Source organism: Papio anubis, chromosome 1 (genome assembly GCF_008728515.1).
Source record: "Papio anubis isolate 15944 chromosome 1, Panubis1.0, whole genome shotgun sequence".
In the NCBI taxonomy this organism is placed as follows: domain Eukaryota; kingdom Metazoa; phylum Chordata; class Mammalia; order Primates; family Cercopithecidae; genus Papio; species Papio anubis.
Window position 1 is genome coordinate 11851702 of NC_044976.1, and position 19127 is coordinate 11870828.

The 19127-nt window shown below is 48.8% G+C and overlaps 1 protein-coding gene across 1 annotated transcript in view; it reads right to left on the reverse strand.

Annotated features, from left to right (window-relative positions):
• Window positions 1–3895: 3895 nt before the first annotated feature.
• Window positions 3896–19127, reverse strand: part of LRRC38 (leucine rich repeat containing 38) — a 42876-nt gene continuing 27644 nt past the window's right edge. Inside the window, exon 2 of the mRNA XM_003891145.5 lies at window positions 3896–5017. Coding sequence (XP_003891194.1) covers window positions 4764–5017 — 254 coding nt within the window. The 3' untranslated portion in view covers window positions 3896–4763. The remainder of the gene's footprint in view (window positions 5018–19127) is intronic.

The window sequence follows — 19127 nt, forward strand, 5'->3', positions numbered from 1 at the left end:
GGAGGAGGACTGGAGCAGAGCCCCCTAAAGCACTGGACCCAAGATAGCGCCCCTCTTGCCCAGGTCCAAGGGCTGTACTAGTTGTATCCGCTGTCATCATAGCATTCATTACTGATGAATTTGATTGTGATGTTGGAATCCTCTAGTCATAAGGTCTTGAGAGCAAGACAGTAAGACATTTTGGTGGTTTTGACTCTTCACTGGGGGGATCTGAGATGTTGGATTTGAGGCTTGGAATAAAGTCATCTTGGGTGCATATGGCAACTGCAGGCTGCTTTTCCAGAAGCTCAGCATGCAGCCTCAAGAAACATGTCCCTCCACGCTGCTCTCGCCAGGCCTGCACCTGCTGACCTAAGAAGGGAATGCAGGTGGCTAAGAGAGGCAGTGCATGCAGGGGTCAGAGCACCTGTGGCCAAATCCCACTCTGTCACTGACAGACTGCATCCCCCCGGCAAGTTACTCCCAGACCCAAACCAGCTCTCTCAATGGCAAAATGGAAGTGATGGAATCGTAAAGACTAGGTAGTAATGGTACCTGCCTCATACAATTTGAGTGGTTTACAGGAGGAAATCCGCATGAAGGCTTGGTCCAGCATCTCATACAGAGTATGCCTCTAATACACATGAACTATGAGCAGAACCAAGAGTACAGGCTTTGGAGTCCAATAGCCACAAGTCTTTTCGGGCTCAGTTGCTTCCTGTAATCTACCTACTTTCTCTGAGCCTCAGTTTCCTTATCTACAAAACTGGGATGATAGTGGTTCTTACCTGGAGTTGTAAGGATGCGTACATAGACCTCAGGTTTGTGGGGTAGCTAGTGTGGCAAACCATTTGCTTGCTCTTTCAACCAATACCTATGCTGGCTGTCCCACTGCTATGTGCCGGGTATGGTTCTTTTTTTTTTTTTTTTTTTTTTGAGACAGAGTCTCGCTCTGTCACCCAGGCTGGAGTGCAGTGGCACGATCTCGGCTCACTGCAACCTCCGCCTCCTGGGTTCAAGCAATTCTCCTGCCTCAGCCTCCTGAGGAGCTGGGATTACAGGCATGAGCCACCACACCCAGCTAATTTTTGTATTTTTACTAGAGATGGGGTTTCACCATGTTGGCCAGGATGGTCTCAATCTCCTGACCTCATGATCCGCCTGCCTCAGCCTCCCGAAGTGCTGGGATTACAGGCGTGAGCCACCACACCCGACCATGCTGGGCATGGTTCTAAATGCTGGGCACATGAGCTGCCCAAGTCTCTGCCCTTGGGAAGTTCAAGTTCTAGTCCAGGACGGAAAAAATAAACATGTGCACACACACATAGATCAGATCGCGGTATGAGCTGTGCAGAAAATAATACAGGGTGGTGTGATAAGGCTGACACTGAGGAAGTGATGTTTGAGCGGAGACCCAAATGACACCTTTGGAGATGTGGGAGACCCTAAACTGGTGTGTAGCCTTGTCGCTGTTAATAACGGCAATAACTTGAGGCCCAATGGTGAGTCAGAGAGCTCTAAATCATTGCCTATTGTTTGTGCAGTGTCACGTCTCAAAAGGCATTTCCCCAGTTGAGCTGTGGCTCCTGGTCAGTTTATTTTCTTGGGCCTGACTGCACATCCTCCCCACTCCCAGGTCCCCCGTGTTCTCAATGTTTTATAAAAATGTTATATGCAGGCAGTAAAGGACCGTTTTAACTGGACATCTTTTAAAGCTCCTCTTCTTCCCAAGAATCACGTTCACTCCAAAATTCTTTGGTACAGCCAGCAGAAATGACTGCCCCTGCCCTGCTCACTCGTTTATTCTGTGAAGGAACCCTGGCCCCTGTGCCACGCAGGGTTTGTGCCTTCTAAGGAAACAACTGAACCTGCTGACCAGCATGAATCACCTGAGGCAGACAGAAGGGATAAAGCAGACTCATTAAATGGGAATTCATCCACTAGAACCTACTAGAACAAGGGTCTAGTGCTATTTCCCCAGCTTAGGGTACCATGTCCCCAGGACTCTTGGAGGTACATATTATGACCTTGGCGGGGGCCAAAACCCAGTTGGGTTCAGGCCTTTAAGTCTCAGTAGTGGTGCTCCTGGGGTAGGGAGCAGGCCACGGCAGCAATTCCAACCCCACGTAGGTCTCAGCTGAATGTGTGGCCAGGCTGGGGAGGTGCTGACTTTAGATTGTGTGTCTTGCATCTAAAACTCCCAGGGGGAGCAGTGTGTGCACCAAGGGTCACAGAACATAGATGGGGCTCTCACAGGAGCTGAGGTTACCATGGAGTTCTGGAAGATGCCACTCACTTCTCTGCTGGCCCAGGGTCTCTGTGAGAAGGTAGCCCTCCTGAGTCAGGGGTCTCTTCCACTGGAGACTGCAATGCTGGGGAGCAGAGGGGTGACCCAGAGTCTCCTCTAGGCCGAAGGGCAGAAGAGTGGAGAAAGAGAGTGGGAGAGTAGGCAAGAAGGGAGGAGGTTAGGAGGCGGGAGAAGGGAGAAGCAGGACTCAGCCCAAAAGCCACCCAATCATAGGCCTTCTACGATGTGATGGTTAATTTTGTGTCAACCTGACTGGGCCATGGGGTGCCCAGATATTTGGTTAAACTATTTCCAAGTGTGTCTGTGTGTTTTTGGATGGGATTAACATTTGAACAGGTGGACTGAGTAAAGCAGATCTCATCTAATCCAATAAGGGCCTGAATACAACAAAAAGCTGGAGGAAGGAAGAATCTGCTGTTTTTCTACCTGACTGCTGAGCTGAGTCTTCTCCTGCCCTTGGCCTGGGACTACACCATCAGCTCTCCTGTCTCCAGCTCACCAACTGCAGATCACGGACTTCTCAGCCTCCATCATCTCCTGGGCCAATTCCTTACAATAAATCTCTTTGTCTGTCTGCTGTTGGTTCTGTTTCTCTGGAGAACCCTAACACACCCCACTGCCTCCGCTGGAGTGTCTTCTCCCAGTGACTCTCTGTCAACGGACCTCGTTTATTTCCTTCATGATACTTTACCTGCAATGGTAGTTTTGTTTCCCTGGTTTTGTGTGTGTGTGTGTGTGTGTGTGTGTGTTCCACCCATAAGAATGTAAAGCACAAGAGAGCAGGGAACCTGTGTTTCCTATCCAATGCATAGCCACAGTGCCTGCACCAGTACCTGGCACTTAGCAAGCACTCAATAGCTATTTATGAGAGCAAAGATGGAAGGGAGCAATGGAGGAAAGAAACAGGAATATATGATAGGAAACAATAGAGAAATGATTCTCAAAAATATCTCGAGAGTTGGTGTGAGCCCCTCATCCAAGTCTTAGCCCCCAGCCTCATCCAATGCTGCTAACACAAGCTATCTTGTATTAACGCACTGGGGCGTAAGACTTGTTTGTTTCGTATTGTCTCTGAACCAAAGTGCTGCATTCCACATCCTGGAAAACACTGCCTGTCATAGCCTGGGCACCAAAGCAATGTCACATACACCCTAAGGGCCACTGATGGGAGTTTTTCAGAGGCTAAGTCCCAGTGTTTTGTTTTGTTTTGTTTGTTTGTTTAACCATTTGGTTGATCCAATGCAACATGCTGTGTGGAATACTGGCCTCCAGGCAAGTTTACCCAAAGATCTGGAGATGATGAGTCCAGAACTGTGCCAACATAGAGAGTAGCTGGGAAGGGACTCAGGAAGCGGGTGATGGAGAACCACCTGTCTGTACTTCAGAAGGAAAAATGATGCTGAGCAGAGAGACCATCACAACGGTACAAAGCAACTAATTCTTCCTCTACAAGTCGCTACTGCTTAGGATAAAGATCAGGGTTTGAGTCATGTCAACTCAAAGTTTTCCCAACAAGCTTACCAAAATTAACAACAGACACCCTCTGGCCAGTTCTTAGCTTCTTCATGGGTCCATTTCAGCCACTATAACAGAATACCAGAGATTGAGTGGCTTACAAACAACAGATATTTATTTCTCCCAGGTCTGGAGGCTGGAAGTCTGAGATCTGGGTGCCAGCATGGTTGGGTTCTGGTGAGGGCCTGCTTCTCGGTTCATGGGCGGCTGATTTCTTGCTGCATCCTCAAGTGTTGGAGGGGTGAAGGAGTTCTCTGGGGCCACCTTTCATGAGGGCACTAATCCCATCATTTGGGCCCCATCCTCATGACATCATCTAAACCTAATCACCTCCCCAAAGCCCTACCTCCAAATACCATCACATTGGGAATTAGGTTTCAACATATAAAATTTGGGGGGAAATAAACATTGTGTCTATTGCACACGAGTTTATTAGTTCTCAGTATAACATCCCAAGGTTGCTGAGGCCTATTATATAAAGATCAAAGTTCTCGCTATTGTGGTGAATGACCGGAATTTGAATCTCCACTGTTTGAGCTGCTGTTTCTTGGAAGGAAGGCAGATGCTTCATGATCTCCCAGAACAGGTCAGAAAAAGAGTGGCGCAAAATTGTCTTTGCCATTGAAAAGCTACCAGTCCATATCTCCTGGGGGAGGCTTTTAGTCATCAGCTATGAAGCCCGACTGGGTCATCCTCTCCCCCAACACACACCTCAATCTGAGAGGCAGGTTATGCTCCAGGAATAATTCCCTCCATCCTTCCTGGGCTTCTCTGCTCTGTTGATTCTAAACTCTGAGATTGGTGGTCCCAGCAGGTGTACCCAGGGGCCAAGACACGGAACAGGCTCTGTTCCGTTCACGGACGGTGGCCAGTGCTTTTCCATTTGCAGCATTTCCCTCTCTTCTTGGAGAGAGCTTCTGGTTCGGTGCTGGAGAGTAAGAAGCGGGAGGGAGGAGGTGGCTCACTCATCCTCGTCCTCGTCTTCATCCTCCGCATCTTTGTTGGGTGCACACCTCTGGAAGCACTGCACCACGGTGGCCAGGAAGAAGCTGGAGATGATGGCCGCAATGGACACAGCCACGCCGGAGAAGATGATGATGAAGAGGTCTGTGAGCGACAGGCTGAACCTACACTCGCTGAAGCTGGCCTCCGACAGCTCGCGCAGGGATATCCTCCTGCTCTCCATGGGCAGGGAGCACTGGATTTCATCAAGGCCTGAGAAAAGGCAGGCAGAGGAGAGAGGGGTTTAGACTGCAGCTCAAGGTTGCCTAAAAGTTGACAAGGCAGGTGCTTACAAAGCTAGCAATATGCAAGCATCCTCCCAAAAATAAAGGGGGGAAAAAGACTAATTTAAATGGAATTTAAACTATAAAAAAAAAGCCTTAGAGTGATCACCATGGGAAAAACTGGAACGTGCTGGTCTTCACTGACCTATTTTCAGGGTTGTTTTTTTTTTTTTTTTTTTTTGAGACGGAGTCTGGCTCTGTCGCCCAGGCTGGAGTGCGGTGGCGCGATCTCGCCTCACTGCAAGCTCTGCCTCCCGGGTTCACGCCATTCTCCCGTCTCAGCCTCCCGAGTAGCTGGGACTACAGGCACCTGCCGGCACGACCGGCTAATTTTTGGTATTTTTCGTAGAGACAGAGTTTTACCGTATTCGCCAGGATGGTCTCAATCTCCTGACCTTGTGATCTGCCCGCCTTGGCCTCCCAAAGTTCTGGGATTACAGGTGTGAGCCACCGCGCCCGGCCTCTTTCTGTTTTGTTTTGTTTTGCTTTGTTTTGTTTTATGAGATGGAGTCTCTGTCGCCCAGGCTGGAGTGCAATGGCATGATCTCGGCTCACCTCAACCTCCACCTCCTGGGTTCAAGTGATTCTCCTGCCTCAGCCTCCCGAGTAGCTGGGATTACAGGCGTGCACCACCACACCTAATTTTAGTATTTTTAGTAAAGACAGCATTTCACCATGTTGGCCAGGCTGGTCTTGAACTCCTGACCTCAGGTGATCCACCCACCTCGGCCTCCGAAAGTGCTGGAATTACAGGCCTGAGCCACTGCGCCCAGCCAGGTTTAGTACTCTTTTGATTTTGAATTACTCAGTGCGGGGATGGAAGGGCACCATTATCTGTTTCAGGTTTAGGACCTCTGTAGACCCTAATCCAGACCTGGCTAGTAGCAGGGAGTGGAGGTTGGGGCAGATACTGTGGGATGGGTCAGTGCCAATTAGTGGATGGACCCTCCACTTGGTAGTGCTATTTTCCAAGTTAGATACTGTCCTCCTTTTCACTGTCCTCTGAGTGGAAGTGAAAGGAGAGTTAGCATGGCATTGTGGGAACCCCACAACCCTGAAAGGATTTTCCCTTGACAGGGGTGGAGAACATAAGGATGTATCTGAAGGTGGCCTTCAAATAGTACTTGGTACTTGGAAGCTTGGAGGAAGCTTCCATGTGCTTAGGAGTCACCTAAAGACTGTTAAAATGCAGGTTCGAGGCACCACCTATGGGGAATCTGATTCAGTAGGTCTGGGGTAGGGCCCCAAACTCTGTATGTTTAATAAGTATTTTTAATAACCAGGTGTTTCTGATGCTGTGTGAATCCTGAGGCCCACTTCAAGAAGCATTATTTTCTAGTTGTCAAGAGGAGGATGGGAAGGGATTTGAGAACTTCTAGGACACTCACTTCCACTAGGACCAGAGAAGCCCTTTTTTTTTTTTAATTTATGTACTCATTTATTTTTGAGACAGAGTCTCGCTCTGTTGCTCAGGCTGGAGTGCAGTGGCACGATCAGGGCTCACCACAACCTCCACCTCCTCGGTTCAAGTGATTCTTGTGCCTCAGCCTCCCGAGTAGCTGGGATCACAGGTGTGCGCCACCACACCCAGCTAATTTTTGTATTGTTAGTAGAGATGAAGTTTCACCGTGTTGGCCAGGCTGGTCTCAAACTCCTGGCCTCAAGTGATCTGCCCACCTCGGCCTCCCAAAGTGCTGGAATGACAGGTGTGAGCCACCGCACCTGGCCTCAGAGGAGCCCTTCAAAACTGTGTTTTGTATGTTAGGATTGTCTTCCCAATTTCACTTGAAGAGTGTTTGACTAATTCATGAAGACGTTTCAAACCCTCCAGCCTAGAAAAAGACCACAAGTGAGTATGTGCTGAGCGAGAACTTTATAATTACTAACATATACGCGCTACGCAGACCTTACCACAGGCCAGGCATTGCTCTAAGCATCTGGCTATATCGATTCATTTAATCCTTCCAACCACTCCATGGGGGCATGTTCCATTATCATCCCCATTTTACAGACAGGGGGCAGGCTCAGAGTGGGAATGTAACTTGCCCAAAGCTGTACAGCTAGTAAGTGGCTGAGCCTGGATTACAAGTCAAGCAATCTGTCTCCAGAGACCTGGCCTGTAGCCACTATGTCTCCAAAAGGAAGAGAAAGGAGAAGAAAGCCAAGAAGAGAAGCGCCAGGGATGCAGGTGATGCAGACACAGGAAAGTGATGCTTTCTTGCCATGGCTGCTATCACATGACAGTGACAGAAGCTGCCAGTCAGCTGGTGGTGTCCTAGCATAATGGGCTTATAACATTCTAGAGACACCTCCCAAGGACGGTTCCCTTATCACTAAACTACCGCTTTTAGGGAATCCCACCGGCCACCACGTGCGGTAGAAGGCAGCTTTGAGAATGACAGACAGGTGGATTCTGTACCCTTCATCTACTCATATGAATCAAAAGGGAGACCTGCCTGAGAGGTGAGAAATTGGGCACCATGAGAGGTGGCTCTCCATATGCTCATTTATTCATTTAATAAGATGTACTGGCTGGGCGTGGAGGCTCATGCCTGTAATCTCAGCACTTTGGGAGGCCGAGGTGGATGGATCACTTAAGGTCAGGAGTTCGGGACCAGCCTGGCCAACGTGGTGAAACCCTGTTTCTACTAAAAAATACAAAAATTAGCTAGGCATGGTGGTGTGTGGCTGTAATTCCAGCTACTCAGGAGGCTGAGGGACGAGAATCACTTGAACCTGGGAGGCAGAGGTTGCAGTGAGCTGAGATCGCGCCACTGCACTCCAGCCTGGGTGACAGAGTGAGACTCCATCTCAAAAAAAAAAGAAGTATTGAAGATGGGGTTTCACCATGTTGCCCAGGCTTGAACTTGTACTTTTCCTGGGCCAAGGGGTTGGTGATATACAAGGCAACTAAGTCCTCTACCCTCAGAGAGTGTAAATTCTAGTTCAACAAGATAGACATTGATTTATGCTGCCGATGTTTTTGAGTATTTGCCATGTACTAGGTCCTGGGGATACAGCAGGAAACAAAACAAAGCCTTCATGCAGCTTACATTTTAGACAATAAATGAATAGTTCAAGACATATGTAAAATGTGTAGGATGAAACAGCAGAGTAGAATGATAAAGTCTGGGACAAATAATTGTCTTTAGAAGGGATGGTCAGGAGGTATTATTTCAGTTAAGGGTGAAAGGATGAGATGAACCAGCCATGAGAAGAACACTCTAGGCAGAGACAAGAAGCTGGGAAAGAGGCCGGGTGTGGTGGCTCATGTCTACAATCCCAGCACTCTGGGAGGCCAAGATGAGAGATTCACTTGAGCTCAGGAGTTCGAGACCAGCCTGGGCAACACAGCAAGACCCTGTCTCCACAAAAAATTTAAAATTTTGCCAGGTGTGGTGGTACACACCTGTAGTTCAAGCTACTCAGGAGGCTGAGGCAGGAGGATCATTTGAGCCTGGAAGACTGAGGCTATGATCACGCCACTGCACTCTAGCTCAGACAACACAGTGAGACTCTGTGTCAAAAAAAAAAAAAAAAAATGTTAGGAAAGAGCTCGGCATTTGGGGAACACAATGTAGCCGGGGGTAGCTTAGTGAACATAGGATAATTTAGCATTAGCTTAGGTGAGAAACACAGCATGTGTTGAGATGAAGCCCCTGATGGTTAAGGTCTCTGAATAAATATTATGAACAGAGCACCCCTCCCCATCCCCATTACCAGCCCTCCTTGGACATGAACCAAAGAAATAGCTTATGTGGTACAGAGCTGCTGAAGACTGTTTGTTACCAAGCATAATCATCCTGACTGATACACAATACAACCTATGTTCAAATTCAAATGATGACCATGATTTTACAAACCTCAGTAATAAGAGAATGAATGGTATTAGAATGCATAAAGAGCTCAGATCTTTTGTTTCTGATCTGGAAGAGGAGAGAAAAATAAAGTAGTAGTAACTAATGGTCATGTTGCACTTACTATGTGCAGATCTTGTTCTAATCGCTACACACATTTTTACTCACAACAATCTTATGAGGTTAAGTACTGTTATTATGCCCATTTCATGAATGAGAAAACTGAGAGCATTTGCATAGCTTGACTTTGGCAATACAGCTTCACAGTGATGAAGCCAGGATTTGAACTCAGCCATTTGGCTGTGGAAGCTTACTCTTATCCTTTGATTAACAAGGTGCCCTTTTCCCAGTGAGAATAGCCAGAGAGATGCAAGGACGCCATGTTGACATGAAGCTCAACTGCCTTCAGCCACTGCATGCCTCTGGCTTCGTTCAACTCTCAGGAAAACCTTCACCTACTCTCTTTTTTAGTGCTTCCAGGTTTCAAAAAGCTGACCCTTAACCCATTTCCAGCATCATGTGAAAATTGAAATGATGTCTTCACACCTCGCTAATTAGCAGGCTTCTGTCCTGCAAAAAGCAACCCTGCTAATTACACAGCAAGCCTGCAACCACCCTGGGGGGTTTTGTGTGTCTTTTCTTCTCCATCTCAGAAACTGAAGATGGAGGAATAGTGTCTGAGCATCCTCCTTCCTTCTGTCCTGCGCCATCTTTTATGTAGTCTACAGCCAACCCATCGATGCTTCTGTCCCATGGGAACCATTGCCTAGCAACAAGACTCTGCCATTCCCTTCTTTGCCGGAATCAGTGTCTGCTTTATATACCCAAGGAATTAGCTGGACCAGAGCTCTGCAGGCCTCCTCAATTTACACTTGATTACTGTTTTTGACTGGTTCTTTTTCTTAAAGAGGCCAAACTTCTGCCTACTTCTGAGAATTTTAAATGTATTTGAATAAAACAGGAGAGATTTATCTTTTCAAAAATAAAAATAAAAACAGGAGCACTTTAAAACAAAGTTATACTGGGCTTTTTTTTTTTTTTTGCAGACACTGATGTCTTCAATGAAAAAATGGAAAAATAGCAATCAACCTACCTCCTAACAGCCCACCCCAGCCAAAAACGTTACGAAAATAAATAAGATGGACACCAACAGACTGTGTGAAGCACAGACAGTTTCTAAAGCCAGCAGATTATTTGCAGCCTCCAAACAAGTGACAGATCATTATTTAGCTGGAGAAATTTTCTAGAAATCCTCATCTTCAGGAAGCGGTATCAACCGGAAAACAACCACAACCCAACAACGTAATCCCACAGCGCCTGCCGTTTAAATCCAACCTTTGCAAGCCACGACTTCCCAAGTCAGTTCTGGTGCCTTGAGACTCATCTTGGCATCTTTGCAAAGTGACAGTTTTAGAAAATGTCATCTCACATTTCTGTGTGGCTAGAAGAAATGGACTTGTTTGGAAAATGGTGCACACAAGCCCACCGGGGTGGGGACTTTGGAACGGCAGTGCTTAGTGGAGCTTTCATAATAAGATCCACTGACTTGATGAGCTTTCATAGCTCACAAAGGGCAGAGAAATACGAAGAGTTGGACAAAGAGAGTCTGCCAGGCAGACAGAGCCCAGCACAAGGCTGAGGGGGGTATTGCTACAAAAGCTGTCTACAAAGGCTGTAAAGCCAACAGCACAACTCTGGACTTGGCATAGGCAGATTCCAGGGTCCCGTCTTCTCCCCTAGCGGACCCTTGTTTAGACCAAGGTTTCTCAACTTAGCCATTACTGACATTTGGGACAGGATCATTTTTTGACATAGGGCCTGTCCTGTGTCCTATAGAATGTTTAGCAGCATCCCTGCTGGCCTCCACCCACCAGATGCCAACGGCACACCCCACCCAGAGTGACAATCAAAACTGTCTCCAGTCCGGGTGCAGTGGCTCATGCCTGTAATCCCAGTACTTTGGGAGGCCGAGGCGAGTGGATTACCTGAGGTCAGGAGTTCGAGACCACCCTGGCCAACATGGTGAAACCCTGTCTGTACTAAAAATACAAAAATTAGCTGGGCATGGTGGCACATGCCTGTAATCCCAACTACCTGGGAGGCTGAGGCAGGAGAATTGCTTGAACCCAGGAGATGGAGGCTGCAGTGAGCTGAGATCATACCACTGCACTCCAGTCTAGATAACAAGAGCGAAACTCTGTCTCAAAAAAAAAAAAAAAACTGTCTCCAGACACTGCTATATGTCTCCTGGATTGGGAAGGACAAAGTCACCTCAGTTGAGGATCACTGCTTTAGACTGAAATGCTCTACTAAGTATGCAGCTATTATGTAGACTTTTAAATTTTTTTTTAAAGATGGGGTCTCACTATATGCCCAGTGATATGGTTTGGCTGCGTCCTTACCCACATCTCACCTTGAATTATAATAATCCCCAACTGTTACGGTGGAGATAATTGAATCATGGGGTTGGTAGGTTTCCCTCAGACTGTTCTCCTGGTAGTGAATAAGTCTCACTACCAAGACATTTTTATAAAGGGGAGTTCCCCTCTACCTGTGCTCTTGCCTGCCACCACGTAAGACATGAGTTTGCTCCTCATTCGTCTTCCACCATGATTGTGAGGCCTCCCCAGCCATGTGGAACTGTGAGTCCATTAAACCTCTTTCCTTTATAAATTACCCAGTCTCAGGTATGTCTTTATTAGCAGCATGAGAACAGACTAATACACCCAGGCTGGTCTCGAACTGCTGTCCTCAAGCCATCCTCCCACCTCAGCTTCCCAAAGCTCTGAGATTAAAGGCGTGAGCCACCAGGCCCAGCCATTAGGTGGCTATCATAGACTAAACATTTAGATCCCCAAAATGCAGATATGGAAGCCCTAGCCCCCAGTGTGATGGTAGTTGGAGGTGAGGCCTCTGGGAGGCAGTGAGGGTTAGATGAGATTAGGTAATTAGGGTGTGGACGTCCTGATGGGATTAGTGTTCTTCCTCCCCACCCCCGCAAAAGATGGACTCTCACTCTGGAGTGCAGTGGCATGATCTCGACTCACCACAACCTCTGCTTCCTGGGTTCAAGCGATTCTCCTGCCTCAGCCTCCCGAGTAGCTGGGATTACAGGTGTGCGCCACAAGGCCCCGTTAATTTTTTTTTGTAGTTTTAGTGGAGACGGGGTTTCACCATGTTGGCCAGACTGGTCTCAAACTCCTGACCTCAAATGATCCACCCACCTTGGCCTCCCAAAGTGCTGGGACTACAGATGTGAGACACCGCATCTGGCCAGGGATTAGTGTTCTTATGGGTTTTTTTGTTTGTTTGTTTGTTTTGTTTTTGTTTTTTTTGAGATGGAGTCTCGCTCTGTCACCCAGGCTGGAGTAGAGTGGCGCAATCTTGGCTCACTGCAAGCTCCACCTCCCAGGTTCACGCCATTCTCCTGCCTCAGCCTCCAGAGTAGCTGGGACTACAGGCACCCGCCACCATGCCTGGCTAATTTTTTTTTGTATTTTTTTAGTAGAGACGGGGTTTCACCATGTTAGCCAGGATAGTCTCGATCTCCTGACCTCGTGATCCGTCTGCCTCGGCCTCCCAAAGTGCTGGGATTACAGGCGTGAGCCACTGTACCCGGCTAATGTATTCTTATAAGAGACACCAGAGAGCTCTCCCAATCTGTCTCTGTCTCTTTCTTTCTCTCTCTCTCTCTCTCTCTCTGCCATGTGAGGACCCAGCAAGAAGGCGACCATCTGCAAGCCAGGAAGAGGGCCCTCTCCAGAGACGGAGAGGACCCTCTCCCAGCCCTGCTGGTATCCTGATCTCAGACTTCCACCTTCCAGAACTGTGAGGAAAGAAATGCCTGCTTGTTAAGCCACCAATCTATGGTGTTTTCTTATGGCAGCCTGAGAAGACTAAGATAGTAACCTTCTAAGACAGACCTATTTTTAGTCAATAAATAGACATTTAGTTATTAAATGGCTTCCTTTAATTCATGCATTTAGTGAAACAGGTGAGGCTTCATGCTACATGCCATTCAGGATACAAAAGGAAGGAAGGGAGGATGGAAGGGAGGCAGGGAGAGAAGGAGGAAGAGAGAGAGACAGAGAGAGGTGGCCCTGGCCTCATGGAGCTTAGGTCTTACAGAAGAGGCATCAGGACACAGGCACAAAAGAGAACATTTAAAGTAGAAAGTGCAAAGCCCTGCCAGGCACAGCGGCTCACGCCTGTAATCCCAGCACTTTGGGAAGCCGAGGCTGGTGGATAGCCTGAACTCAGGAGTTCGAGACCACCCCGGGCAACATGGTGAAACCCCGTCTCTACTAAAAATACCAAAAAAACTAACCAGGTATGGTGGCACACACCTCTAGTCCCAGCTGCTTGGGAGGCTGAGACAGGAGAATCTCTTGAGCCCCAGAGGCAAAGGTTGCAGTGAGCCGAGATCGCGCCACTGCACTCCAGCTTGGGCTACCAAGTAAGACTCTGTCTCAGAAAAAAGAAAAAAGAAAGTGCAAAGCCCCACAGGAGAGGTCAAGGGCAAGCCCAGAGGGGGCTTTGGGGGCTGGATCAGCAGGACAGTGGAAGGGTGGACTGGCAGACGGCATGTGGAGGTAAGGATGGGATCCCTGCAATGTTCCTGCTTGACCTTGGAATGTTCTTTTCCCGACCCGTCCCTTCAGCTGTCTAAGTTAAGAATAGCGAACGAAAGCCAATACTTCACAGCACCTGGTGTGTGCCTGGCACACTTGAAGCTTCACAGAACGTACTCGCCTTGTTTATTCCTCAGGCCAACCCGATCGGAAGGCCACTGCAAATATCCACATCTTACGGCTGACCAAACTGAGGCACAGAGAGGGCAAGTCACTTGCCCGGGGCCACGCAGCAGGGAAATACCAGAGCTGGGCCTGACCCCAGCTGGTCTGGCTCTGCAGCTTGGCCACTGCGTCGTGCCTCCCATTCTCCCAGGCACGAGACCCAGGGCTGCACCAGCCTGGCCCAGCCCCTCCCAACAAGCCCCTTCGAGGCACAGTATCTTTTTAATTTTACTAATTAATTTATTTAATTTTGAGACAGAGTCTTGCTCTGTAGCCCAGGCTGGAGTGCCGTGGTGTGATCTTGGCTCACCGGAACCTCTGCCTCCCGAGCTCAGGCAATTCTCCTGCCTCAGCCTCCCGAGTAACTGGAATTACAGGTGCACGCCACCACCCCCAGCTAATTTTTGTATTTTTAGTAGAGATGGGGTTTCACCATATTGGCCAGGCTGGTCTCGAACTCCTGACCTCAGGTGATCCACCTGCCTCGGCCTCCCAAAGTGCTGGGTGAAGCCACGGGGCATCCAGGGAGCACAGTTTCTGGAAACCCTTGTCAGAAGGGCTTCCTGGATGCCCCGAAAAACAGAATGGAGAGATGCTGCCCATGTTAGGGTTAGGACGGACCCCAGGCTGGGCCACTGTACCTCCTGGTGCCTGTGTGACCCTGGGCCAGGCCTAGCCACCCTGAGTGCCACCTGGAGGTGACACTGTGAACATGAAACAAGGGAATATCTGAAAAGCTCTCACCACAGTACCTGGCCACACCCGTACTCAAGAACCCTGTGGTTAGCATTGTTCAGATTTTTGAAGTTGCAGACTGAGCCTGCATCTGACTCCAGACATATGAGGAGGGTGCCCGTGTTAGGGTGCTCCAGAGAAACAGAACCAACAGGGGAGTGGAGGAGCAGGGAGGAGTGCGGAGGCGAGGGGAGGAGGGGAGAAGGAGCGAGCACGCGTGTGCGTGTGCGCGCGCGTGTGTGTGTGTAGAGAGATTTATTATAAGTACCTCTAGTCATTCCTCTGCTCAACCACCCTCAGTGGCTCCCCATCTCTCTTAAAATGAAATCCACAGTCCGTATCATCCCTGCTAAACCCCTCCACTCTGCCTTGCTTGCCGTTCCTCAAACACCCCGGCAGAGGCCGTGCCCTCGCGGCCTCTGCACCTGCCTGCTCTGCCTGGCTCACTCCTTCCCTTTCTTCAGGCGACTCTAGGCGGTCACCTTCTCAAAGAGGCCTCCCTGCCTCCATTCAAAGCAGGTGCTCTCCCCACCCCATCATCCTCCATCTCCCCCTTCCTTCTTTAGTTTTCTCTGCGCAGGTATTTATTTTCTGCCTCCCTGCTCCTCCCCCACCCCCAGGTCGGCTATGTGAGGTCCAGCATTTTGTTTTGTTCCCTGCTGTATACCTAGGACTAGAACTTGTAAATGATCAACCTATGAATAAAGACAGGATCAGAGAACATGGCTTAGATGTGTGGCCACAAAGGAGTTCTGAAGCCAGTTCCCCTATCAGACAGGTGGATCCCCAGTGGCCGATGGTGCTGGACCGGCACAGGCCCCTGCCTTCCAGGACAAAAGTTCTTTTCCCCAAATTCACCAGCAGGTAACTTGCAACTCTCTGGAGGAGAGAGAAGCTGTGTATGTTTTCATGCTTTCCTCTCTTGGGAGGCGGAAATTCTCATTGATCTTTGGAAACAGAGTGGAGATGCATCAGCCAGCCTCTCCTGCAGCCTCACCATATGCCAGATATTCTTCTAAGCACCCTGCATTGCCTGCACGCCTTTTGTCTACAGAACAAATTCTGCGGCTGGTCCTGGGATGATTCTGGTTCGCAGATAAGCAAACTGAACAGTTATGTTACCTGCTTGAGGTTATCCAGCTAAGATAACTGGAAGAGCCACGATCTAGAATCAGGTGATCTCACCCTAGTGCCTATGCAGTCAGCCAGTACCCTTTCCTGTTGCCTTAAGAATGCTTGCACAGGCGGGACGCAGTGGCTCACACCTGCAATCCCAGCACTTTGGGAGGCTGAGGCAGGCGGATCACTTGAGGTTGGGAGTTCAAGACCAGCCTGACCAACATACAGAAACCCCGTCTCTACCAAAAATACAAAATTAGCCAGGCATGATGGCGCATGCCTGTAATCCCAACTACTCAGGTGGCTGAGACAGGAGAATCGCTTGAACCCGAGAGGCAGGGGTTGTGATGAGCCGAGATCGCGCCATTGTACTCCAGCCTAGGCAACAAAAGCAAAACCTCGTGAAGAAGAAAGAAGAAAGAAGAAAGAAGAAAGAAGAAGAAGAAGAAGAAGAAGAAGAAGAAGAAGAAGAAGAGGAAGAGGAGGAAGAGGAAGAAGAGGAAGAAGAGGAAGAGGAAGAAGAGGAAGAAGAAGAAGAAGAAGAAGAGGAAGAAGAGGAAGAAGAAGAAGAATGCTTGTACAAGTTATTGCCAGGACACTAAGACCCACAGGGTCCTATAATGATGCCAAAGCTGCACAATGTCTTGTCAACCTGGTTTGGGGCCCATGCTACCTCCATTGGTGGCCTGAGCCTGGAGTACTCAGGGCAAAGAGCACTAAAAGGTCATTCTAGGAGGGTTGAATGCTGTGTTTGTTTTTTGGGCTGCTGTTACAAATTACCACAAACTGAGGGGCTTAAAACAAATTTATTATCTCATAGTTTTAGAGGCCAGGATTCTGAAATCAAGGTGTCAGCCAGGCTGGGCTCCCTCCGAAGGCTCTGGGGAGAATCCTTCCTGGACTCCTCCAGCTTCTGGTGGTTCCTCTTTTTTTTTTTTTTTTTTGAGATGGAGTCTCGCTGTGTCCCCAGGCTGGAGTGCAGTTTGCCTCCCGGGTTCAAGAGATTCTCCTGCCTCAGCCTCCCAAGTAGGTGGGATTACAGGTGCCCGCCACCACACCCAGCTAATTTTTGTATTTTTAGTAGAGATGGGGTTTCATCATGTTGGCCAGGCTGGTCTCAAACTCTTCTGGTGGTTCTTGACATCTTTTGGCTTATGCCTGCCTCTCCCTCTGTCTCCACACAGCCTCTGCTCCGAGTCTCCAATTTGCAAGTCTCCCTCTGCCTTTCTCTTACAAGGACATCTGCCACTGGATTTGGGACAGTCCTACCCTCAATCCAGGATGCCCTCATCTCCAGATCCTTCATGTAATTGCATTTGCAAAGACCCTTTTTCCAAACACAGGTCACATTCATAGGCGCCAAGGCTTAGGACTTGGACAAGCCTTTTCAGGGGATGCAGTTCAACCCACTATAGGTATCACATATTTCATAGCCACCTGTTGCCCCCTGGCTTCTCCCCCTTCATCTCTCCTGAGGCAAATCCCCAGCTTCTTTTGGGGCAATCACTTCTCACCCATTAAATATGTCTTGGTGCAGCTAGCTTCCTTCCTTCCTCCCTCCCTCCCTGCCTCCCTCCCTCCCTCCCTTCCATCTTTCTTTCTTTCTCTCTCTCTCTCTCTCTTTCTTTCTTTCTTTCTTCCTTTTTCTTTTTTTTGAGACAGGGTCTCATTCTATCACCCAGGCTGGAATGCAGCGGCATGGTCATGGCTCACTGCAACCTCCACCTCCTGGGTTCAACCAATCTTCCCACCTCAGCCTCTCAAGTAACTGGGGCTACAGGCATGTGCCACCACACCGGGCTAATTTTTATATTTTTAGTAGAGACGATTTCGCCATGTTGCCCAGGCTGGTCTTGAACTCCCAGACTCAAGTGATCCACCTGCCTCAACCTCCTAAAGTGCTGGGATTACAGGTGTGAGCCACTGCACCTAGCTTAACTTTCTTAAAATGTGGGGCCCTCTCCTGGCATAGAGGTTGGTACCCAACCCACACTGAGCCAGAGTCTGTCTGTCCCAGGACACTGAGTCTTGGGTGGATTGACTGAATAGAAGGCTGGAACCCGTTCAGTCCAGCCAGCAGCTCTGCCTGGAGAAACTGTCCATTCGTTCTGCGTTCTCCACCTGCAGAGCTACCCCATTCTCTTCTGAGCCTGCCTCTCCAGGCTTCTCTTCAGTTCTGTGAACTATCTGACATCCCTGCAACAAATTCCTTCCCTCCCTACATTAGACAGAGTTGGCTTCTGTTTATGCTCAAGACACCCAACCGATGGATTCTAGGACAATGGAATTCAGGAACGAATTGGGCTCCTGTCCTAACTGTCAGCCTTTGTCCCACAGCCACAGATCATTTAACTGGGTCCTGCTGTTCTATAAAACCACGTGCGTGGTGGCACGAGGGCTTCGGCAGGCAGCGGGAGTCATGCGGCTCTCACCTCCCCACAATGGGCAGGTTGACTTCCTAGCGTTCGTCTTGTGATGGGTCTACCTCCAACCCACTGAAACCAAAGTGGGCTCCATCTCATTCTGGCCTAGGCAGAACAGGGTCCGCAGCACCCTCCCCTTATAACCACGACTTCCTTCTCTTCCAGGGCACATTCAGAAGAGACAGGCATCTCCCTTGTGCAGGGCGGCTCGGTGGCCTGCCTGTCACCACCTGTCTGGACTCCCTCCCCTTGAGTGATGCCTTCTCCCCAGCAGCTGACACCTGAGCTGGAGAGGGTGAGGAGCTGCCATTCTCCAGAAATAGACAGTGACACAGCGGATGTTAGATTGAGATTAATCTCTTGCACCGGACCGGCCCCTTGCCAACAAACAGGCCTGCAGCCCCAGGATCTCTCAGGGCCTTTCCCCTCATCTGGCCCCCTGGGAACTGCATAACTCAGATTAACAACAGGCTCTGGTAAGCACTTTTTGTCATTAAAAATATATTTTTGTTTTCCTAACTCCACTTATTAGGCAAAGCTCACATATATACTGAGACAATAAAAATAATCAAAGAGAAGGTAGAATTAAAAAAAAAAACAGTTAACATTTGGCTTATACCTTTCTAGACTGTGTGTGTGTGTGTGTGTGTGTGTGGTGTGTGTATGTATGTACATAAAACTATCAAGTAGAAATATACTCCACCACTCTGTCGGATAACCATACTGGGAACGTCTTTCCATTCAACAAATATAATTATAAGATACCATTTTTAATGGCTGCAGGGTATTTTACTGTGTAGATGAGCCATGATTTACTCACCCAACCCCAGGATGTTTCCAGTTTTCTCTCTTAGAACTAATGCTGCTATGAACAGCCTTGTACACATTTTTTTTCTTTTTTCTGAGACGGAGTCCTGCTCTGTCACCTAGGCTGGAGTGCAGTGGTGGTGGGATCTCAGCTCACTGCAACCTCCGCCTCCTGGGTTCAAGCAATTCTCCTGCCTCAGCTCCTGAGCAGCTGGAATTACCGGCACTTGCCACCATGCCTGGCTAATTTTTGTATATTTAGTAGAGACGGGGTTTTACCATGTTGGCCAGGCTGGTCTTGA